The sequence below is a fragment of the Oryctolagus cuniculus genome, chromosome 18 (genome assembly GCF_964237555.1).
Source record: "Oryctolagus cuniculus chromosome 18, mOryCun1.1, whole genome shotgun sequence".
NCBI classification, from domain to species: Eukaryota; Metazoa; Chordata; class Mammalia; order Lagomorpha; family Leporidae; genus Oryctolagus; species Oryctolagus cuniculus.
The window spans coordinates 41,151,902-41,175,541 of NC_091449.1; the positions used below are offsets into that span (position 1 = coordinate 41,151,902).

Below are 23,640 nucleotides of genomic sequence, written 5' to 3' on the forward strand. Positions count from 1 at the left end.
CAACTCCTGAGGACAGAGGCCAAGCCAGCCCATGCCCAAACCCACCGGTGATGCGGTGGCCAGGGGTGGGAGGGTCAGAGCCAGCTCCCCTCCTCACAGGCTGGGGGAGGGCAGGAGGCACCCCCCCACCCAGGGAAGGTGAGGGCCCAGCTCCCTCCCCCGGGGCAGAGAGCACCGCCCACAAGCCCAGCCCTCCCACCTCTGGGGCTGGCCTTGACACTGGTGCAGCTATAGGGGGAGAGATCGTGGGGTCCCAACTTCTCTGCTCCACCCTGGCTGGGGCACAAGGGGGCACTAGGGTTCTGTTGTAGGTAGAGAGGGGTGGCCCTCCCCGCACCCTGCCCGGGCACCCTGCTCCTGACTTCCCCCCTGGGCTGCTTCCCTCTGCAGAGCTCTGCCCTCCCCCCACCCCCCCCCACCCCCGGCCCGCCCCAGCTGACTCCTGTGAGCCTGGCCGAGGCCCCTGCCTGCGCTTCCCGGCTGCCCTCCCAGCCTTCCTAGCAGAGAAAGCTCTGGAGCTCCCAGCCCTGCGGCTCTGACCTGCGCCTCCATGCCAGGTTCCCACCGGCCTGCCTGCCAGCCCCGGGGGGAGTGACCCTGAGCACGCCTGGATGGGACATGCGGGGGAGGGGAGATGCAGGCCAGACGAGGGTGGGCGGCTCCGTCTCGATTGGGCATGTCAGTGGGTAGAAGCCCCCAGTGTGTGCAGCCACCTGCTCCCGCTCCGGCCAGCTGCAGGGTGGCGGCTGTGATGGCCCTGTCCTCCTCATCACGAAATGATCGTAGCGGCCGCTCCACGGCATCGCTCCTCGTGCCCGTGGCGCTGAGTGTCAGGCGCTCAGTGCCAGGTCACCCAGCCAGGAAGTGACCAGGACAGATGTCCGCCTGGGCCTGGCCCCTCCCCGGGGGCCCAGGCTCCTGTCTCCCCGCCATCCTGCCTCTCCATCCTTCCTGTTATCCAGTCTGATGGGGGAGGCGCCTGCTCCCAGGGTCAGCTCCCCTTCCTCGTCCTCCTCCAGGTCCCAGCAGGTGTGGACTCCTTCCAAGCACAGCCCTAGTGGCCTCTTCACCCTCGCCTGCCTGGCCAGGCTCTGTGGCCCCCGCCCCGGCCTGGTCTCCTCGTTACTGAGAAGGAATCTGGGAGTTACAGAGGCCCTCTGGCTTCTGAGAGGAGGGGTCAGGATAGGTGTGCTGGTTCCCAGGGGTCTGCTCTGGATCCCAGCCCTGCAATGCCCGCCCCCCGCCCCCTTCCCCCCGCCGCAGGGCCCTGGGAACGGATCCTGGGGGGCCGTGGCCCCCGGCTCCCCCCCCCACTCACCTTTCACAATCCGACCGATGGCGCCACTGAGCAGGAAGGGTGAGCAGGAGGCCACAGGAAGCAGCGGTGGGGAGGGCGGGAGGCCCTGCGGCTGCAGAGAGCCTGGGACCAGGGGCCAACCAGCCTCACAGCCAGCCACGATGGCGTCGCCCCAGCTCCTGGGGGCCCTGCTGCATCTGCTGCTGCTCCTGCTGCTGCTCCTGCTCCCGGCCTCAGGTGAGTGGTGGGCTCCGGGCCCCTCCTGCCAGGCCTGGAAGACCTTGCCCTGTGTAGTGGCTCTGGGGTGGGTGGAGGGGGAGCCGGGGACAGGGGCGGGAGGGGTGAGGAGTCAGGATCGCCTGGACGTGTCCTCCAAGGAGCCCACCCTGACTACCCCAGCACCCCCTCTAGCCTCACTGGGTCAGTGGTCCTGATCAGCCTTGGCCTGGGCTGGCTCTCAGGCTCCCTCCCACAGAACCCAGGAGTGCTCCCCGGCTCCCCTATGTCCCTGTCTTGTGGCCCAACAGGTCTCGGCAGCCCAGGCCAGGGCCCATTCTCCTCCTGGCCCTCTGCTCTCTGATCTCACACCTGCCTGGGCAGCTCCTGCAAACAGGGAGAGCCCTTTGCTGCCCCTCGCCCACCTGCCGGCTCTCTCTCCCCTCCCCAGCCACACTCTGTGGCCCAGCGAGCCCCTCAGCCCCAGGGAGGGGCTCCCTCCTTGGCACCCCTGTCTTGGCACCTCGGGCCCATCCTGCATGGCTCTGGGTTCAGTGAGTGCCCTGCACAGGACCTTAGCCACAGCCATCAGCCCTTGGGGCTTCAGACTTCTCTTCCCTTCACATATTGGGAATTCCAGGGACATGTCAAGGTCAGTCCCTGGCTCCAAGCGGGGCAAAAGATGGCAGCATTGTCCTTTTAGGGGTCTGGGAGGTCCTGGTGCAGAGTGCCCAGGGGCACTCGTGGTGTTCATCAACTGAATAACAGATGGTGGCTATTAGCAGTTCTCGGGGGGATGTCAGAGGCCCCTGGGCCTTTGCAACAACTGCAGACACTGTAATTCACTGGCTGGGTGCCCGAGGCTCCCCCGAGCCGTGACCTTGAAGCCTGTGGTGGGGTGGGGGCTCTGCTGTGGACGTAGCCGCAGCCCTTGAGGGGTGGGAGGAGTGGGGGAGGTTTACACAGAGAGATGAGACACCTTCCTCCGTGGATGCTCCTGGGTGAGTCACCCACCTGCTCGCTCATTCATTCATCCATTCATTCAGCTGATGGTACCCTCTGCTTTGCGCCAGACCCTGTGCTGTAGTGGGTGGGGGTGCGTTCAGAGGAGTCCCGGGGTGCGGTGGGGACCAGCCCGGGGACCCACAGGGAGGGCCGAGCAGGAGACAGAGTGGAGGGGCTTTCGTGGAGGGAACTTTGCAAAGGGGAAGGAGCCCAAAAGGGGGCTTGCGCACCTGAGGCAGGGAGTGGTGAGTGGGGGGGAACAGAGGGCAGGGGGCTGCGGCTGCAGGAGGCCCAGCGTGCCTTGTGCCTCCCTGGGGAGCTGCTGGGGAGGGACTGGAGGGGCAGTGGGTGGGAGGAAAATGCCCCCTCCGCGCCCCGACCTCCACCTACTCCTCCTCCTTTGCTGAACCCAAAGTGAGGGGGCAGCCTGTGGGGCGGATATGGGAGGGGTCTGGAGGGTGGGGAGGTGCCACCCGCCTGCCCCCCACCCCCCAGGACACACACACAGGCCTCGTTCAGGGTCTCCTGGCCTGGACGAGATGCTTCCAGCATCTTCCAAAGATAACCCCAGGAAAGATCCTGATCATCGTCTCTGCCGTGCGTGCCCAGAGCGTCAGCGTGCGACTGTGCTGATGTTCACGCGGACCTGACCGGCGCTCTGCGGCCCCCCCAGGGCGGCCCCGCACCCAGCACCTCCTCCTCACCCCTCGGGGGGGGTGGCAGCGCCCCAGACCCCTCGCCTCCTGCGAGTGGACGCATCGTAAATCTCTTTAGCTGCTGATGGACATGTACAGTTCTTTCCGTTAAAACAGCATCGTCACATAAATCTGATCACAGTAGAATCTACTGTAAAAAGCCACTGAAAATTCTACGTCTACTCTGCTCTCCCATTATCTTTACCGCATATTTTATTTTTTTGTCCTAATGATTGAGAGTGAACTTTTAAGTGGTTCTTTTAAGTGGTGAAAGTAAGTTCTCACACATCGAACGCCAGAGAAGGGCATGAAGAACAGACAGCGACATCCCCCGCCACCTGGCCCTAGCACTGCCCACCCCAGGGGCAGCTCCCTGACAGCTCCTGCTGGCCACTCTGGGAGGTCATGGCTCCTCCCGCCCGGACGAGTCAGGATGTGGCTGCGTACACAGAAGGGGGCGCTCGTGGGCGCGGTGAGGGTGGGCACCCAGACAGATGCTCAAAGCCCTTCTTTAATCAAAATGAGCTTTAATTTCACCTCTCAGATGGGCGCAAAAATGGAAAGCTTGGTAGAACCTAGGATTATGGGTGTGCTGCCTCTTGGTGGGGGGGGAGGTATCCGCAGGTGCACCTTGCTGGACTAAAGTTCAACAAAACCTAGCAATCTTTAAAATGATGTGAAAATTTATTTATTTGAAAAGCAGAGAGACAGATGGAGAGCTTCCATATGCTGGCTCACTCCTTAAACGCCCACAACAGCTGGGACTGTGCTGGGCTGAAGCCAAGCGTGGGAACCCACTAAGGGTCACCCACATGAGTGACAGGGAGCCAGGTCCTTGAGCCATCCCCTGCTCCCTCCCAGGGTGTCCATTGGCAGGAAGCTGGAATCAGGAGCTGAGACTCAAACCCAGGTACTCAGTGTGCATGCTGGCCTCCCAGGCCGGGTCTTAACCATGGCACCCCGGTGCCCACCCCCAAAGCATGATGGGAAGCTTCTATGATGGGAAAGTTTTCTATACATCTAAGCACAAAATGGCAAAGATGCACACTCAAGAATTCTCAAGGCAGCGTTGTTGAGACTAGGAAAGAAAAAAACCTTAAAAGTTTGAAATGTCCCCTGACAGGGGATTCAGTTGAAAAATGTTGCAACAGCCGGAGAGCGGACTGACCCAGCGAGGCGGGTCGGCTGCACCAAGAGTGACGTGGGAGCTCCGCCGGCACCTCGCCACGTAATCCCACTGTCTCCAGCGACCTACAGATAAATGTCTGCATGTGCGTAGACCGCTTCTGGAAGGTTGTGCAGCCAACTGTCAAAGGGTGAACTCTGGAGTGTGGCCCGGGAGCTGCAGCGAGAGGAACTCCCACTTCGCATTTTAGGTCCTCATGCACGGCTCAGGGGTTAAACTCAGCACGTGAGCTCCCTTTGTTGAGAGCTCCATAACCACAAGGAGACGGACGCATCCAGGCGTCGACGGCAGAGCGTGAGTGTATAGTCTCAGGACGGAATTCTTGTCTCCTGGAAGACATGGTAGCGGCTCTCCGAACACCCACAGTGGCTGTGTGCTTCAATCGTATTATCTCTAATCTTCCCCCAAAACGTGCAAGCAAGGCCTGAGTAGCCCTCATTTTGCTAATGAGATTAACTTAACTCCGAGAGTTTAAGTCCCTAGCCTGAGGACACACAGCCAGCGAGTGGCCCAGGGCTTCTACCCTGTCCCCGTGTTGGGCCAGAAGTCACAGTCGCTGCTCTCCAGTCTTGGGGCAGCCTCCAGTGGGCTGGAACCATGCTCAGATCACTGTGATCCCGGGGTCTGTCTTTGCTGGACCCTCTACTCAAGAGGTGGCTGTGAGGTTGTAACGTGGATGTGGGACAATGTGGCAAACCAGGCTGAATACGTCCAAGAGTTGTCCCCTGAGGCCATCGCTGCAAGGGCTCTGGGAAATCTGACCTGGAACAGTGTGGAAGTCCAGGCGGGCTTCTTGGAGGAGGTGGGAAAGGAAAGGAGCAATCGCACTAACATCCGGACCTTCTGTCCACAGAGCCATGTGCAAGCCCTTTGTACACTCTTGCCCCGAAGCATCCCCCAGCCCTGTGAGGTGACAAGGGGGGCAGCTGGTAACGTCACCTCAGAAACCAAGGCCCAGGGGGGCCGCAGCCCAGCTCAGGGGCACAGGTGGTGTGGGTGGGAGGAGCTGGATTCTAGCCCGCACACAGCACCGGACTGTGTGAGCTCCCGGCCCCTTCCGGTGCAGCCCAGTGACATTGCGTCCCCCCAGGGGAGAAGCCCACGGAGGGGCCACGGAACGTCTGCCTGGGGCTCCTCGGGGCCGACCAGTATGACCCCTTCTTCCTGAGCGACACCGCCAAGTGCTTCCAGAGGTGTCGGCGGCGGCAGAGTGAGTCCTGCAACGTGGAGAAGCTGGAGAGGTGAGAGGCGCCCCAGCGGGAGCGGGCGTCGGGGGCTCCGGGCAGGGGCTGGGGCTGTCAGGGAGGGCCCAGGCCGTCTGCGCCCACGGCCCGGGAATGCTGCTCCCCTCCCACCCTCCCCCTTGCTGCCTGATGCCCACACGCCCCTGACCTGTCACCCCCTTGCCCGGGGGTCGAGGCCCTGCTGACCCCAGGGAGCTGAACCTGCCCTGCCCATGCCCTGGGGAGCAGTGGACGGACGGTCAGACCCTGACCCAAATGACGACTCCACGGTGTGAGCAGGCAGGAGGGTGGGCCAGGCATCGGTTTAGCCTGGAGGAAAGAAGGCCGCCAAGGCTCCGCGGAGGCAACCCATGGAAGGGCTTTGAAGTGTGCACAGGAGTTTTCCAGTTAGGCTCAGGCCATGGTGGGTGTCACAGGCAGCAGAACGTCTGGGCGCGGAGCTCCCCGCGGGGAGGTGGGGGAGAGTGTGGGCCACTTCAGAAAGTTTGTGGAAATGGAACAAAAAGATAAGTTTGTTGTAGTGCAAAAATGCTGAAATCTGCATGGTTTTTCCATAATCCATGTTTTCCATGAGCTCTTGGAAGGAACCTCATCTAAGCAGGGGCTAAGGTGAGAAGGGTTGTGGGAGCTAGAACAGTGTGGGAGAGCAGCGAAATCTGTATTAGAAAGGCTGAGAGAGACAGAGACAGAGAGAGAGACAGAGAGAGATTTATCTTCCATCCACTGATTCACTCCCCCAATGTTTACAACAGCTATGGTTGGCCCATCCTGAAGCCAGGAGCCTGGAACTCCATCCGGGTCTCCCACACGGGTGCCGGGGGCCCTGGGACTTGAGCCATCACCTGCTGCCTCTGAGGGTGCACATTATCGGGCAGGTGGAGTCTGAAGTGGAGCTGGATTCACGCTGGGCTTAACCACCAGGCCAGCGCCCTCCCTAGAAGTGACGCATTTGAAGCACAGAAGGGGCGTGGGCCGCTTTGCATCTTGGACTGCTCAGACTGCGGGCTCGGGGCAGGACGCGGGGCTGGCGAGGCAGGGGGAGGCATGGCCAGGCAGGATGCTGGTAAGGGCGAGGGGCTGACCCGCCAGCCACGCCATGCCACGCCACGCCACGCCATGCCACGCCGCGCCGCGCCGGCACCTGAGAAGGAGCGGTGGGCGGGTGAGGGCGGATGCTGAAGCCCCAGTGAGACCCAGAGCCAGGTGAGATGTGGATGAGAGGCCGAGGAGGAGTTTAGAAAACGTCGTGAAGTCATCTCCAAAGATCTCTCCAGCTCCCTCCTTCTCCTCTCACAGCAATTCAAAGCTGCCCACGTCTTCTGGGCACCCAGAAAAGCATCTGGCTTGTGGTCGGTCCTCAGCAAATATCCGTGGAAGGAAGGAGCGGACGCCCTGTGCACCCAGGCGCGGGTCACGGCAGCAAACGGCCTGAATCCCGCGGTCTCGGGACCCGAGCCCGCTCCCATCCTTACCCTCAGCTGCTCCAGTAGCTTTGTAGCCCCGAGAAGCCGGGGCTCTGCCTAGTGCTGCCTTACACCTTGGAAAAAGCAGGGGCCTTGGCTTCTGTTCCCAACCATCCCTTCCAAGCAACCCCGTGAAGTAGGTCATGTTATCGGCCCATTTTTCAGATGAAAGAACCAAGGCTACAAAAGTTAAATGATCTGTGGATAGTTACACAGCAGACAAGTAGCAAAATCAAACACAAACGTGGGTCTGGGAGGTTCTACCAGAGACACACAGTGTAGAACAGACTAGAATCAGACTGCCAGTGCTCAAAAGTGGCACTGGACTCTGGACAGGTCGGCTTGCAGCTTACCCATCTGTAAAATGGAACTAAAATATCATTGAACCCAGAGAGGTCTTGTGAGCATGAAATCTATCGTTCAGACACGTTAGCAGGCCGCACCATCTCAGCAGCAGCACTGTTATTTCCACTCCAAGGCCTGTTCCTGACCCTCACACCTTCCCCACAGGTTGTTGCTGGCACTGAATCAGGCAATGCATGTTAAGAGTTATCAGAGGCCGGTGTCGCGGCTCAATAGGCTAATCCTCCACCTAGTGGCGCCGGCACACCAGGTTCTAGTCCCGGTCAGGGCGCCGGATTCTGTCCCGGTTGCCCCTCTTCCAGGCCAGCTCTCTGCTGTGGCCAGGGAGTGCAGTGGAGGATGGCCCAAGTGCTTGGGCCCTGCACCCCATGGGAGACCAGGAGAAGCACCTGGCTCCTGCCTTCGGATCGGCATGGTGCGCCAGCCGCAGCACACCAGCCATGGCGGCCATTGGAGGGTGAACCAACGGCGGCAAAAAGGAAGACCTTTCTCTCTGTCTCTCTCTCTCACTATCCACTCTGCCTGTCAAAAAAAAAAAAAAAAAGTTATCAGCTGGGGCCGGCGCCTTGGCTCACTTGGTTAATCCTCTGCCTGTGGTGCCGGTATCCCATATGGGCGCTGGGTTCTAGTTCTGGTTGCTCCTCTTCCAGTCCAGCTCTCTGCTGTGGCCCGGGAAGGCAGTGGAGGATGGCCCAAGTGCTTGGGCCCTTCACCTGCATGGGAGACCAGGAGGAGGCACCTGGCTCCTGGCTTCGGATTGGCGCAGCGCGCCGGCCGTCGTGGCCATTTGGGGGATGAACCAATGGAAGGAAGACCTTTCTCTCTGTCTCTCTCTCTCTCTTTCACTGTCTAACTCTGTCAAATTAAAAAAAAATTTAAAAAAGTTATCGGCAAACAGTAGGAGCTCACTAAATGCTAGTATATTTTATTTTAATGAGTTTCTGATAATGAAGTATTATATATTTACCATAAAGTTTTTAGAAGATAGCTCTAGAAGGGAAAATGCAAACTCCCCCAACCTTAGCACCCAGCAATAACTGTTATTTTCACTCTGATGTTACTTTTTTGTTTTTTATGTCATATGCAAAGGATCTACCAAAAAAGTTCCTGGAAAATGCATATTATGAAAACACAATGCATGAATTTCAAAGTTTTCGCATCAAAATAAATTTATCTTTTTTTTTTTAAAAAAAAAAAAAAAGACCTTGAAAGGCAGACTTACAGAGAGCAGAGGCAGAGAGAGAGAGAGGTCTTCCATCCGCTGGTTCACTGTCCAAATGGCCGAAATGGCTGGAGCTGGGCCAATCCAAAGCCAGGAGCCAGGAGCTTCTTCTGAGTCTCCCATGAGGTTGCAGGGACCCAAGCACTTGGGCCATCCTCCACTGCTTTCCCAAGTGTATTATCAGGGAGCTGGATTGGAAGTGGAGCAGCCAGGACTCAAACCAGTGCCCATATTGGATGCCAGCACTGCAGGTGGTGGCTTTACCCACTATGCCACAGCACTGGCCCCTAAATTTATTTATTTATTTTTTGACAGGCAGAGTTAGACAGTGAAAGAGAGGGAGAGACAGAGAGAAAAGTCTTCCTTCCATTGGTTCATCCCCCAAATGGCTGCTATGGCCAAAGCTGCACTGATCCAAAGCCAGGAGCCAGGTACCTCCTCCTGGTCTCCCATGCAGGTGCAGGGCCCAAGCACTTGGGCCATCCTCCACTGTACTCCCGGGCCACAGCAGAGAGCTGGACTGGAAGAGGGGCAACTGGGACAGAATCTGGCACCCCAACCGGGACTAGAACCCGGTGTGCCGGCGCCACAAGGCGGAGGATTAGCCTAGTGAGCCGCAGCGCCGGCCTAAATTTATCTTTTAATTCTATTTTCCATGAGCTTCTAGAAGTACTCTCACAGATAGCACAAGTCTTGTATCCAGTCTGCTTTGTTGGTGGATATTTGGCTGTAGTTTCTGTATTATACTAATATTCATAGCAATGCTATATAGTTTTTAAAGATTTTTAAAGATTTTTTTATTTTTAAATTTTAAAGATTTATTTATTTATTTGAAAGTCAGAGTTACACGGAGAGAGAAAGAGAGGCAGAGAGAGAGAGAGGTCTTCCATCTGCTGGTTCACTCCCCAGTAGGCTGCAGTGGCCAGAGCTGCGCCGATACGAAGCCAGGAGCCAGGAGCTTCCTCCGGGTCTCCCACGTGGGTGCAGGGGCCCAAGCACTTGGGCCATCTTCTATTGCTTTCCCAGGCCATAGCAAAGAGCTGGATCGGAAGAGGAGCAGCTGAGACTAGAACTGGCACCCAATTGGGATGCCAGCACTTCAGGCCAGGGCGTTAATATGATGCGCCACAGCACCGGCCCCAGCATTGCTATGAATATTCGGCTAATGTATTCTGGTGAACATGCATGTTTTTGTAAGGTATTTTCCTAGGCACAGAATTGGTGATTCAGGGTAAAGTCGTGTGAAAGCAACTGCCAAGTGGTTTTCCAAAATGGTTGAGCCAGATCCCCTTTCCACCAGCAGGTATGCCAGCCCTAGCTGCTCCTTAGCCTTGACGGCACTTAATATTGTCTGCTGGTTCACTGTAGCCATTCTGGCTGGCTGCTCGTGTATCTCAGAGTGATTTAATTTCCCAGACGACTTGGAGGCTTAACACCCTTTCTGTATTTATTTGGCATTTTAATATCTTCTTGTAAGAGCCCTTTTAATTATTTTGCTCATTGTCCTATGAGTTTTTTTATTTTTATTTTTCTTAATGATGTTTTGAGAGCACAGGAATTGCTGAGAAAGGTTGGGAGGCAGCTCTCGGCACTCCAGATCGTTCGCTGGTGCACAGAAACGTTTCAGCACCGTGGAGAGCGTCAGCAGCCGGCCTCGGTAGCCGGAAGCAGCGGCAAAGGGGCAACCATTGCGACCTGAGGGGTTCCAGCACCGCTTCCCTTTCCACACAGCCTGTTCAAAGGCTGGATTTCCAGCACCCAGTTAGCACTCAGCGCATGTGCCGACAGTGCTTACACAAGCCCCCCAGTTATCCCACAGTTTAAAATACTCAGATTCCTCCACATAAGTTATGCAAGGGCTACCAAGCACAGGAGAAGCTGCTTAGCATCTTAGTCACTAGGGGAATGCCAGTAAAGTCACAGCGGGAGGCGGTGCCTGGCCCAGTGGTCAGGATGCTGGCTAACGCCTGGTCCCACGTCAGGAGGCCTGGGTTTGATTCCCAGCTGCAGCTCCTGACTCAGCTTTTGGTGTGTGCACCCTGGGGAGGCAGCAGTAACGACTCCGGGAGTTGGGTCCTGCCACCTATGTGGGAGACCAGGATTGAGTTGCCAGCTCCCGACTTCAGCCTGGCCCCGCCCCAGTCATTGCGGGTATCTGGGAAGTAAACCAGCAGATGCAAGCTCTCTTTGCTTGTCTGTCTCTGTGCTGCTCAAATAAATACAATTTTAAAAAAAATTGTTTATTTATTTGAAAGGCAGAGTTACAGAGAGGCAGAGGCAGAGAGAAATAAAGAGAGAGAGAGAGAGAGAGAGAGAGAGAGAGGTCTTCCATCCCACTGGTTCATTCCCCAAATGGCCACAACGGCTGGAGCTGTGCTGATCTGAAGCCAGGAGCCAATGGCTTCTTCTGGGTCTCCCACATAGGTGCAGGAGCCCAAGCACTTGGGTCATCTTCTACTGATTTCCTAGGCCATAGCAGAGAGCTGGATTGGAAGTGGAGCAGCCAAGATTTGAACCAGCACCCATATGGGATGCTGGCACTGCAGACGGCAGCTTTACCTGCTATGCCACAGTGCTAGCCCCTCAAATAAATACATTTAAAAAAAAAATTATTTATTTGAAAGTTGGAGTTACACAGAGAGAGAAGGAGAGGGAAAGGGAGAGGGAGAGAGAGAGAGATCTTCTATCCACTGGTTCACTCCCCAATTGGCCGCAACTGCCAGAGCTGCACCGATCCAAAGCCAGGAGCCAGGAGCTTCTTCCAGATCTCCCACGTGGGTGCAGGGGCCCAAGGACTTGGGGCATCTTCCACTGCTTTCCCAGGCCATAGCAGAGAACTGGATCAAAAGTGGAACAGCCAGGACTCGAACCGGTGCCCTTATGGGATGCCGACACTGCAGGTGGCGGCTTTACCCACTACACCACAGTGCCGGCCCAAAGTAAATGGATTTTATTATCACAATAATGTTTTGATGTAGCGGGTAAAGCGGCTGCCTGAGATGCTGGCATCCCATATGGGTACTGGTTCAAGTCCTAGCTGCTCCATTTCCAATCCAGCTCTCTGATAAAGGCCTGGGAAAAGCAGTGGAAGATGGCCCAGGTGTTTGGACCCCTATACCTGCGTGGGAGAAGCTCCTGGCTCCTGGCTTCAGCCTGGTCCAACACTGGCCATTGCTGTTATTTGGCCAGTGAAATAGTGGATGGAAGATCTTTCTAAAAATTAAAAAAAGCAAAAAAAATCACAAAAAGATACCACCGCACACCTGAGAAGCTGGCTATAATTAAAAACAGAACAAAAAAGGAGAAAAAATTACCAAGCGCTGGCCCGGGTGTGGAGAAGCTGGGGCCCTCCTGCTCTGCTGGTACAAATGTCAAATGGTGCAGGCACCGTGAGAAACAGCAGTTCCTCAAGAAGTTACACAAGGAATTACCCTGCGATCCAGCCATTCCACGCCCAGGTCAATACCCCAGAGAATTTTAAACAAGCCTTCACACCAGAGCTTGGGCGTGCATATTCTTAGTGGATTACTCACAACAACCGAGAAGCAGACAGGGCTGCTATCCATCGAAGGATTCATGTGTGCTGAAATGTGGAATGGCCATACAACGAAATAGTGTTCACCCAGGAAAATGCACGGAGCTGTAACAGAAGAACCTTGAGAGCGCCTGGCTAAGTACAAGGAGCCAAGTACGGAAGGGCTCCTATTACAGGATTCCATTTGTATGAAATATCTGCAACAGGCAAGCCACGAAGACAGCGGATTGGCGTTGCCAGGGCTGGGGGAAGCGGGGGTTAGTGGCTACTGAATGGGTGTGGGGCTTCCTTTGGGGTGATGCAAAAATTCTGCAACTCAATAGAGGCAATGATTGCACAGCGTGGTGAAGAGGTCTCCATCCGCTCAGTGCCACTGAGTTAGACACTTTAGGATGGTAAACGTGTTACATTTATGTTGCATTATTTTATCAAAAGAGAAGGACAAGCCCATCAGGTGCTCAGGTCTTTAGCCGGAATCCTTGGGGACCCAGCTGTCCTTACCCTCCCACAGTGACCCCAGAGTATGCTCTTTGGTGTTCTGGGTCAGCCCTGTCACCCCAAGAGCCTGACGAATGGGTAGCTCAGACGGCAAGATCCTAGCCTCCCCTGACCCCTGACCCCTGACCCCTGCAGATACTGGCTCAACTATGAGAAGCACCTGGTGGAGAATTTGAAGGGCGAGGTGGACTTGGGTTTCGTCAAGGCTGTGGTGCAGAACCTGAGTGCCGACAGCGCGGAGGACCTGCACTTCTCCCTGAAGCCCTCCAAGGTGAGGAGCGGCCCCGCCCCCACTTCGTCCTGGGAAAGCCATCCTTCAAGGCTCCGCCCTCCCCATCCCATCTGGTAGGGCTCTGCCCACTGGCACTGGGTGCTGGTGGATTCTCTGCACAGGCGGGCCCTGGCACTGGTTATCCAGGGGCGGAGATCATTGAACAAGGGTCAGGAGATGCAGGTTCTAGTCCCGGGTCCTCCACCCTGACCGCTCCTTCAGGAAACACCTCTGCTTCCTGGGGCCCTGGGGTCTTGTGTAGAATGCACTCCATGTTTCCTCTGAGTCTAACACCCCCATGGGCCCCTCCACCAGGAACACATGTGGCAGCAAGGAAGGGGGCTCAGCGAGCAGACTGGATTACATCGGCCTGGGTTTGAGTCCCAGCTTTGCCCCTCAGCGGCCACTGTGATTATGGACAACTGACTTTTTTGAGCCCCAAGTTCTCCGTCTGTAAAATTCCAAAGGTGTTGCCCATCGCCAAGGTTACGGGGAGGGGCAGGTGCAGTGAGAGCTCAGCCTCTCTGGTCCAGGGACCCCTGATCAGGCAGCAGGGCAGGGCAGGTGGGTTGTCACCAAGGGACTTTGACATCTGGCTACATGGGGGAAATAGCGGGCAGTCAGGGCCTTTCTCAGCTCTTTTTTATTTTTAAAGATTTATTTACTTATTTGAATGGTAGGGTTACAGAGAGACAAGGAGAGACAAGGAGAGAGATCTTCGCTAGTTCATTCCTCAAATGGCCTCAACAGCTAGGGTTGTGCCAGGCCAAAACCAGGAGCCAGGCACTTCTGGGTCTCCCAGATGGGTGCCGGGACTCAGGGATGTGGGCCGTTCTCCACTGCTTTCCCAGGCACATCAGCAGGGAGCTGGGTCGTAAGTAGAGCAGCCGGGGTTTGAAATGGTGCCCCTATGGGATGCCGGCATGGCAGGCGGTGGTTTAATCTGCTGTGCCACAGCACCGGCCCCACCTCGGCTCTTTATTATGTCACCCAAGCAGCGAAGCCCTCTGCGTGGGGTGTGCGCAGGCCCCAGAAATCACCCACATGCGCTTTGGAGAAGGTCTGGGCCTTCAACTCCAAGTCTCAGCTCCCAGTGCACAAGGGCTGCCCCGGGCAGGATGGGGCTACGGCCCTAGGAGAGTCAGGGAACCAGAGAATACACCAAATGTGCCTTGTAGTTAGCGCCGAGGTTAGCACAGTCTCCTGGCGATGCTGAGGTTTTTCCCTGTGTCGCTGTCGGATGGAGAGGGTTTCACGTTCAGTGTCGTCCGCCTGGACTTTCTGCCCCTGACGTCCTGCTTCCCACGGCTTCCAAGCCAGGAGGCAGAGCTCTGTGTACACACAGGGGTTGTTGGGGCCCTCCCCACACTTGCAAACCCAGCTGGCCCGGCCTGGTCTGCTCACACCATTTCCCACCAGACAAGTGGCTGTGAGGCACCTGCTCGGCTCCATTCTCCGTATTAGGCAAACAGAGGCTCCACGTTCACTGTAATGTCCTGGGGCTCACAGGCTGTGAGGAGCAGAGTGCAGCCTCTGCCCAGGTGTCCTGTCTCTCAGAGCTGAAGCCTTCAGGGTGCTGCCCCTCCTCCACCCTGCACACCTCAGTGTCCCCTCCCAACTGTGGCATCGGCAAGACCTATAGTGTGTGTGTGGTGGTGGTGGTGGTGGTGGGGGTCTCAGGGGTGTGCGGGGCGGAATTCCTGGGTAAAGGTGGGAACTGCTGGGCCTGTGGTGCAGGTTCCGAGGCGGATGGCGCAGGGCAAGGACAAGCCCTCCAACGGAGTCCGACTGCCCAAGAGCCTTTTCCGCTCTCTGCCGGGCAACAGGTCCATGATCCGATTGGCCGTGATGGTTCTGGACATCGGTCCGGGGACTGTTTTCAAGGTGAGGAGAGGCCAGCTGGGGACCCAGGGTCCCATGCCCTAGCCTGCCTGTGCTGGAGGAGGGCTCCAGGGGGGTGGAGCAGCCCCCAGCCACCCCGGTCTCTGGAGCGTGTAGACTGTAGATGGCCACCGGCAGCCCACAAGCCAGTTCCTTCAGTTTGTATACGTGTCCCCAGCATGTCCGTACGCCCTCATGCATGCGCAAACGTGCCTAAGCTTGGCTATGCCTGTGCACGTGCAACATCACGTGCTCACGGGTGACTGTGTCCACATGAGCAGGTGCAGCCACGCCCTGGCAGACGTGTGTACTGCATGCGCACAGCAGAGTGTGTATCCACGCATGTGCGGATGTATTCACTTACACACCCATAGGGCCCCTCTGCCCCCGTTTCTCCCTGAGCTTGGCCCTGCACCCTCTCATTTAGAGGACAGGGGAGCCCTGGCAGCTAGCCATGGAGAGCCGGCAAGTGCACGGCTCTGCGGCTGGCTGACCTAGGGGTGTAGGGACTGGCCCCTCCCAAGCCGGAGACTGTGGGCAGCAGCAGGAAGCACCTTGACCACAGACTTGGCCCTCCAGGCAAGGGCCACGGGTTCTGAGGGCCCCAGGACCCCCAGCCAGGGTTGGGTTGGGACAGCCCCCGCTGCAGCCTGGCCTCCCTGTCTCCCCTCCCAGGGTCCCCAGCTCAGCCTGGAAGATGGCAGCCACGTGCTGAACAACCGACTGGTGGGCTTGAGTGTGAGCCAAACGGCTGTCACCGGGCTGGCTGAGCCCCTGGAGATCACCTTCTCCCACCCACGCCAGCCCCCCGTGAGTTCCCTCCCCCTGCCCGCCATCACTGTGGGCCAGGGAGGGCCGGCACACGTGGGCATACGGGTTCAGAGCAGACTCTCTGGGACCTCTGCACCCCATGCTCTCCCACACGCACCCAGGAGAAGCCACTGGGGCCGTGCACCCTCCTCTGCCCCGAGACACAAGACTGTCTTGTGCACAGGTGCCCAAGACTCCGCCCACTCCTGGGCTCAGTGAGTGTACACAGGACCCGGCCAACTCACTGGCATGCACCTGCCCGCACCTGCCCGCCCACCTGCTCCCTACAGGCACGGCGCACACGCACGCAAGCCCTCCCAGCCCAGCCCCACACCGTGTCGGTGCCTCTCACCCACTGATCCAGGCCATGTCAGATGACGCCAGTTAGTTTTCCTGTAAGGCCCACGGGGGGGGGGTGCACATAAGCTAAGACCTCGGGAGCACACTGTGCCACTCTTCCTCCCTTTCCCCTCCCCGCTCCACTCTCCTGACTCCCGCACTCTGATTTCAGAACCTGACCCTCACCTGCGTATTCTGGGATGTGACCAAAGGTAGGGCCTGTGGGCCTGGGGTCAGGCAGGCAGGGAGGGGTTGGGCCCCCTCGGTGGGTGGAGCCTCTCCTCTCCCTGCCTCCCCAGGAGAATGGGCTTCCAGGGGCTGCTTCACGGAGCGCAGGACCGAAGGGACCGTCTGCCTCTGCGACCACCTGACTTTCTTCGCGCTGCTCCTGGTAACAGCCCACCCCTCCTGCATCCCGGGAGTCCCGGGGGCTGCCTGGCAGGGTGGGGGCCTTTGCGTTGCATGGACCTGGCGTCGTTCTGACCGGTCCTGGTGTGTGGGGTCATCTACAGAGGCCGATCTTGGACCGGGCCACCGCGCAGGTCCTCACGCGCATCTCCCAGGTGGGCTGCAGTGTCTCCATGGTCTTCCTGGCCTTCACCATTGTCATGTATGCTGTCCTGAGGTGGGTGATGCCCCCCCTCCCTGTGCATTTCCCTCCTGCCTTCAAGGGGCCACAGGGCAGCGAGCTCCCTGGTTGTGCAACCTCTAGTGACATCCTTTCCACACCTTGTTCTCTTCACCTGCAAATGGGGTGGAGGTCAAAATGGGTGAGGGTGGCCGGCGCCGTGGCTCAATAGGCTAATCCTCCGCCTTGCGGCGCTGGCACACCGGGTTCTAGTCCCAGTCGGGGCGCCAGATTCTGTCCCGGTTGCTCCTCTTGCAGGCCAGCTCTCTACTGTGGCCCGGGAGTGCAGTGGAGGATGGCCCAAGTGCTTGGGCCCTGCACCCGCATGGGAGACCAGGAGAAGCACCTGGCTCCTGGCTGCGGATCAGCGCGATGCACCGGCCACAGAGTGCCGGCCGCAGCGGCCATTAGAGGGTGAACCAACAGCAAAAGGAAGACCTTTCTCTCTGTCTCTCTCTCTCACTGTCCACTCTGCCTGTCAAAAAAAAAAAAAAAAATGGGTGAGGGCGACTTGAGTGGCAGGTGCAGAAATTCAACTCAATTGGCTTAAACAAAATAGTGGTTTGGGTAATGGAAACACTCAAAGAACGTGGACTTCAGGCTGGCATCCCCAGCAGCGACTTGACCTCTGGCTGCTTCTTGCAGCTTTGTCAGCTGGGTCAGGCAGCTTCTCCACACTCGGGGGCCTTATGAGCCCCAGGCTTACATCACAGCTCCTGGCTCTCAGGCGGGCATGAAAGCCGTCTCTCTCCTCTTCCTGAGTATTCCGAACTAAATCCCAGAATGGAGGGATTTTATAACAATTGTGGAGTATAGCCAGCCTAACTGGAAATTGCCAAAATAGCACAGAGGATCGCACAGTGTCCTCCGCCCGCTCACCTGCTGGTGGCGTCTCCTAGAATCCCAGCACAGCCTCAAACCCGGGCAGCTGAGCGAGGCACGGTTCTGCTGGCTGGAATACACGCGGCTCCCTTTTCCCTGTGGAAACCTCCGGCCCTGCGTGTGCGCGTGTCAGGGTGCAGGGCGGGAAGCCTAGGGTGCAGGGCGGGAAGCCTGGCGCGCAGGGCCCAGTCCAAAGTGAAAACACGTGGCCCCTCTTCCAAACTGTGGTGGAGAACTTCAAGATGACAATGGCAGAACCTTAAACCAAGCATGGGCTCTCTGAACCCAGGCCCTGCACAGCCACTTGCCCAGGACACCTGCGTGTGTGTGTGTGTGTTTGTGTGTGTGTGGAGTCCATGCAGTTCTACCCCATGTGCACCAGAGTTGAGTTTAAGCTGGGATCAATGGCTCGCTGTGGTCGAAGGAAGGGATACACAGATTGGCCAAGCCAGGTCAAGTGCCTGCTCCTGGATTTGAGCTAACAAAGGACTGGCCACCACCCTGACCCCTAAACTGGATGCTTGCTGGTGGGAAGGGTATTCCTTTGGGGTGCCTGGGCTGTTTCCAGAAGAAGGGGCAGTGGATCCCACAGCCCCACTGTCCCGGGCTCAGGCCAAGTGACACCCTGTCACCAGCTCCCAGGGGTAGGGCCTGGCCTCTCAGGCGAGCCCACTGGCATCTCTCATGCCCCCTCCAGGCAGCCCTGGGTGCCCATGCCTCAGATGAGAGCCCTTTGGAATCTGATTTGTTAAGAACTTGGAGTGGGGACTCCATAGGGAGGGAGCTGAGCCTTGCAAAGAAGCACTGGACAGGGACCCTGTTTGTGACACTGAAAGTCCCTGGCCCCCTCTGAGCCCCTGTGCCTACCATCTCCTAGGCCTCGTCCATCAGCCTGCCCACTCACTCAACAAGGAACCCAGCACCTGGCACTGGCCCCTCTGCCAGGTCTCTGAGTTCACAGTCAGGGTCAGGGTCAGGGTCAGGGTGGAGTTGCACAGTGCTCTTGGGGAACCCTGCACCCCAGCCCGTGCAGAAGGCAGAGTAGGAGTCAGGCCAAACACGGGGAAGGAGCTGAGGCGCAGGGAAGGGCACTGAGAGCAGAGGGAAGAGCGTGGGCTAAGCCTGGGAGGTGTGAGGAGGCAGCGCACGTGCACGAATTGCAAACGACGCAGGTGGGCCACAGCACGAAGGCAAGGGTGGAGGCTGGGAGATCTGAAACTCACAGAGGGGTCTGGGATCGAGCCTGGTGGGGCTCACAGGCTGGCTGCAGGCAGGAGTGGGTGCTGGCCATGGGGGTGGAACCAAAAGAACGCAATGGACAGGCCAGGGCGCTCCAGGGGTGCTGCAGCCCCCTGGAACCCCGGCCGGGCTCCTCTCGCCCTAGGTTCTCCCGGCAGAGGTTCAAGTCAGAGGACGCCCCCAAGATCCATGTGGCCCTGAGCGGTAGCCTGTTCCTCCTCAATCTGGCCTTCTTGGTCAACGTGGGGAGCGGCTCCGAGGGCTCCAGCGCCGCCTGCTGGGCCCGGGGCGCCATCTTCCACTACTTCCTGCTGGCTGCCTTCACCTGGATGGGCCTGGAGGCCTTCCACCTCTACCTGCTCGCCATCCGGGTCTTCAACACGTACTTCGGGCACTACTTCCTGAAGCTGAGCCTTGTGGGCTGGGGTAGGTGCTTCTGTGAGTGGGTAGCAGGGACAGCTGACTTGAGGGGCTTAGGGGGTAATAGCTATGGGGACAGGGGGCAAGGACCCCCCTCTCTCAGCTGAGCTCAGGGCTCAAAGGGCTGAGCAGCTGGAGGGGTTTGGAGGAGGACACAAGGCCACGCCTCTCCCCTTGCCTCCAGGCCTGCCCACCCTCATGGTCATCGGCGCCGGCAGTGCCAACAGCTACGGCCTCTACACCGTCCGCGACCAGGACAACCGTACCTCGCTGGAGCTGTGAGTGGTGCTGCGGGGAGCCAGGGTGATGGCAGCCGGCTTCACATACAGGGGCTGGAGGGAGGAAGGGGAGGAGGGAACCCAGGCAAGAGAGACCGGGTCCATCCAGGCCAGAGGGACTCTGAGATCCAGCTAGGGCCTGGCACAGGGGGACACCGAGGCCTAGAGAGACAGGAGAAGTGAGTGGGTGCCTGAGAGGGGAGAGGAGTCAGGAAGCTTTGCTGTCACCTGGGCCACCACTCGCCTGTATGGTGGCCATGTCAGAGGTGACTCTCGCGTGCCAGCTGCTCAGCCTGGGCAGTGGAGGGCGTGCAGGCCTTCAGCCCCCACCTGCCCCACTGGGCCGGGCGCCTTGTGCAGAGCACAGCCTGCCCAGCTATTTGCCGCAGCTCTGGGTCTAGTCCAGGTTCTGACCCTGACTGCTGTGTGTGTGACGTTGGCAAGCCCATCCTCTCAAAGGGCGACCGTCTTCCTCTGTACAATGGAAGAGCTGGTGGACACGCCCTTCCAGGTGCTGGCCTCTGCGAGGCAGGGAGCAGTGGCGCTGGGCTGAGCCTCCGGACTCCCACCCACTAATCTCTGGGGCACCTGCCACTGGACCCGTGGCTGTGAACCAGGAGGGGCTTGGACTGGCCCTGGGGGCCCCCAGGGGCACAGGGGCTGGGCAGGTCACATAGATGCACATAGTGGACAGGTGGGGACTGCCGTGGGCTGGTGGTCACTTGCATGTCTAAGGGACTGCAGAGGGCATCCACAGAGTGGCCGGAAAGTCGGTTTTGTAAGAGAAGCAGAATTCTGGATGCTTGGGTCCAACCTCTGATTCTAAAGGGTGGCCACTGGTATGGGTTTTTGCAGCAAAATGCAGGACACGTGAAGTGCATCTTCGGGGTTAGTGTGGCCCTTGGGCACTGTTGGTGCAGGGAGACAGCAGATGGGGACCTGCGAGGGCCCCTTGCCCAGCGGGAGAGCAGGGAATGAGGGTGGGGCTGGGAGAGGTAGCTTCTCGGCCATCAAAGGCCCCCCTGCCCTGCGGAGACTTCCTGAGGCTTGCTGTTGGGGGCCGTGTCCATGGCCATCCCCTCCCCTAGGTGCTGGTTCCGTGGAGAAACCGCCCTCCATGTCACCGTCCACGGCTACTTCCTGGTCACCTTCCTCCTGGGCGCTGTGGTCCTGGCCCTGGTGGCGTGGAAGATCTTCACTCTGTCAAGCAGCACGGCGGGCAAGCAGCAGGGGCAGAGCTGGAAGGGGGTCCTCACCGTGGCAGGGCTCTCGAGCCTGGTGGGCATGACCTGGGGGCTGGCCATCTTCACACCGCTGGGCCTGTCCACCATCTACATCTTCGCTATTTTCAACTCACTGCAAGGTGAGGTTCCCGGGCCAGGGTGGTGCCAGCTGCTTTGTCTACACCAGAGACAGGTGCATGGCAGGTGGGGAGAGAGGGTGGTTGGCAAGAAGCAGGATTGCACTCCAGGGGCTCGCATCAAGGGGGTGATTTTAAATACCCAGGGCTCTCCTGAGAATCCAGGGCAGCCAGGGTGGCTCACTTCCTGGGAGCTGCTACAGGATCAAGGATCGTCACCCAAACCGAAGCTGATGTTTTCTGCATCCGTATCCCGGGAGCTATGTTTGTCCCTCATCTTCTCCCTGCCGCAACTCCTTCTTTCTACTCTTGCTGCTTGGACCCCCTTCCCCAAGTCCTTGCTCGGAGACCCCAGCAAAGAGGGGAGAGCCGAGAGCGTGAGCCACAGTTTGCTTGCTGCACTTGCTGTCTCTGCTCTCCAAAGAGGTCACATCCACCAACAGAGAGGGAAAGAGCTCCCCTGTCCTGAGCCCTCGCTAGAAAAACCCAGGCATTCTAGCCACGGCAGGTGCAAGCCCTCAAGACCAGGGCTGGCTCCCAGAGCCCACGAAGCTGTGTGGCCTGGTGGTTGGGACTAGACAGACCTGGGTTCAAGTCCAAGCTCCACTCACACTCCAGCAAGCTTCCCAACCCCTCTGAGCCTCATCCATCTCTCAAGTCAGGATGATCCTAGTGCCTCCGCACGGTGAACAGCTGTGATAACACACGTGGGAGCCCAGGAGATCCCACCAGGTGCGAACTGTGTTAGCACAAACAGAAATGACAGCTTGGAAGCCATCTGAGGCTGTCCCTCACAGATGACGAACCCTGAATCCACGTCTGGAAACTCCCAGGGATTCACAGTTAGGGAGATCACCCTGTTATGGCTGCAACAGGGGCCTTGGTATCTCAGCCTGCAGCCTCCACCCGCCAGGGCTCCGCGTCACCTGTGTCTGTGTCACGCCGTGCTGGCCCTTCCTCCCAGGCACAGGCAGAGTCCTCGGGGCACTTCCGCTGCCCGTCGCCCTCTCCCCAGTATTCTTATCCATCGCATCACCTCTGGGTCGATGGCTGTGCTTACTGTAACTGCTCGTACCCTCCACTGCCTCTCTTCCTCTTGCCGGAGTGACCTCACGGTCATCCTGACCCCAGAGCCAGTGGGGACAGAGGCGCTCTGTGTGTCTGAAGGGTCCTTTGCTCTGCTCTCTCTCTCTCCTGGGACGGACACGGGCCTGAAGGCGCGTCCAAAGGGGTGTGTGAGATGGGATTCAAAGAGCAGGTCCTTTTGGCACAAAAATCACTGGAATCCACGCCTGCGTGGCTTTTTATAAGGTGCCGTGTTTTCCATGAACTTTTTGAAGACCCCCTCCCTGGTGCATACGTTATTTCAAGGTCTCTGTTTTTCACTTCCACTATTTCTGTCTGGCTCTTTTCCAGGAGTGGGTTCGGTTTTGCCTGGGTTTTCTGTACGCTCTTAAATGTTTCCCACAGTGCTCTTGCCAGCCCATCCTGGGCTCAGCCAGACCCTCTCCTCGCTGACAGGTGTCTTCATCTTCTTCTGGTTCGCCGTCCTCTACCTGCCAGGTCAGAGCGCCACCACCTCCTCCTCTGGCACTGCCCGGCTGGACCAGGCCCCCACCTCCTCTCCTGAGTAGGAGCCCACGGTCCTGCCCTGGAGACAGCTCGGCTCGCTGGGTGCCCTTGGGCGGCTCTTCGCCTCCCTCTGGGCCCCAGTCTCCTTCTCTGTGCCATGTGGCTGCGGAGTTGGGGGGCTGGGGGTCAGCTTGCACCACGTGGCCTGGAGGATGCCACCCAGATCTGTCCATGGGCTGAGAGCCCACAAACCCGGACTGCAGGAGACCAAGTCCCCATCCTCCTGAGCCCCTGCCATCACAGAGAGCCACTTCACCTTCTGCGCTGCCTGTGTCACAAGGCAGCCTCCTGGCCACCGCCCACCTGCTGGTCACAGCACGGGCCTGAACCAAAGAGGGGAGTGCCTTGTTGGCTCACCCCTAAGGAACTCCAGCTCTCCCCGCCTCCTCAATGCCTCCACAGTCACACCCATGATGGCCTGCACCCGAGGGACCTCAGGAAGTCATCGCGCCTGGGTGACCGGGATTGCCAATCCCTCCAGTTGAGAACTGGATGCTTGTTTGGGGAGCCCTCCTCCCAGGCACCCTGCTTCAGGTCTCTGTCCCACCAGGGCCCATCTTCATGGAAGAGACCCCACCATTCACCGGGCTACCAGCCCACCAGGTGTTTGGGGACACTGACTCTCAGAGGCACCACCTGGTGGCTGTGCCACCTCTAGCCAAGCCCCCATGCCCCACCACAACGGCCAGGTGATCTGCTGACCTTGGACCTGCTGTCACCTTAGTAGGTGGAGGGCAAATGGCCCAGAGCTCTGTGTACATGCCTCACCTGTGCACCTGCGTGGGGGCGGGGGCCGCCTAGGCAAAGGATGGGCACCCTCCACACAGCCTGTAGAGCAGGAACCCACCTTGATGCCTTCTCCACCTGCCCAACCCAACCCTAGCACAGGGCCTGGCACACTTCAAGCCAAATATCAGCACAGATTTTTCAATAAATATTTGTCGACTGACTGAATGCATCCTCGGGTGAGTTTGGCTCCGCCCAGCAGGGCCCTCAGCCAAGGGAGCATCTGGGGCCAGACCCAGGTTGCATGTGTCAATTCCAGTAGGTTTGTCTCCATTTCACAACCATGTGTGGGTTTCCTCCTTAGGAAACTAAAAGAAGCAGAGATGAGAGAGAGATAGAGACAGAGACAGAGAGAGAAAAAAAAGAGAGAGAGAGGGCGAGAGAGAGAGA

The 23,640-nt window shown here is 58.4% G+C and overlaps 1 protein-coding gene across 1 annotated transcript; it reads left to right on the top strand.

Moving 5' to 3' along the window:
- Positions 1 to 843: 843 nt before the first annotated feature.
- Positions 844 to 23,414, top strand: ADGRG3 (adhesion G protein-coupled receptor G3). Its single transcript, XM_008257340.4, has 12 exons — positions 844 to 1,534; positions 5,490 to 5,640; positions 12,860 to 12,995; positions 14,733 to 14,879; positions 15,552 to 15,686; positions 16,198 to 16,237; positions 16,325 to 16,416; positions 16,538 to 16,650; positions 18,920 to 19,200; positions 19,379 to 19,472; positions 20,561 to 20,835; positions 22,354 to 23,414. The coding sequence occupies exons 1-12, from the start codon at positions 967 to 969 to the stop codon at positions 22,464 to 22,466; spliced, it is 2,145 nt and encodes a 714-aa protein (XP_008255562.3). The 5' UTR covers positions 844 to 966; the 3' UTR covers positions 22,467 to 23,414.
- Positions 23,415 to 23,640: the final 226 nt, after the last annotated feature.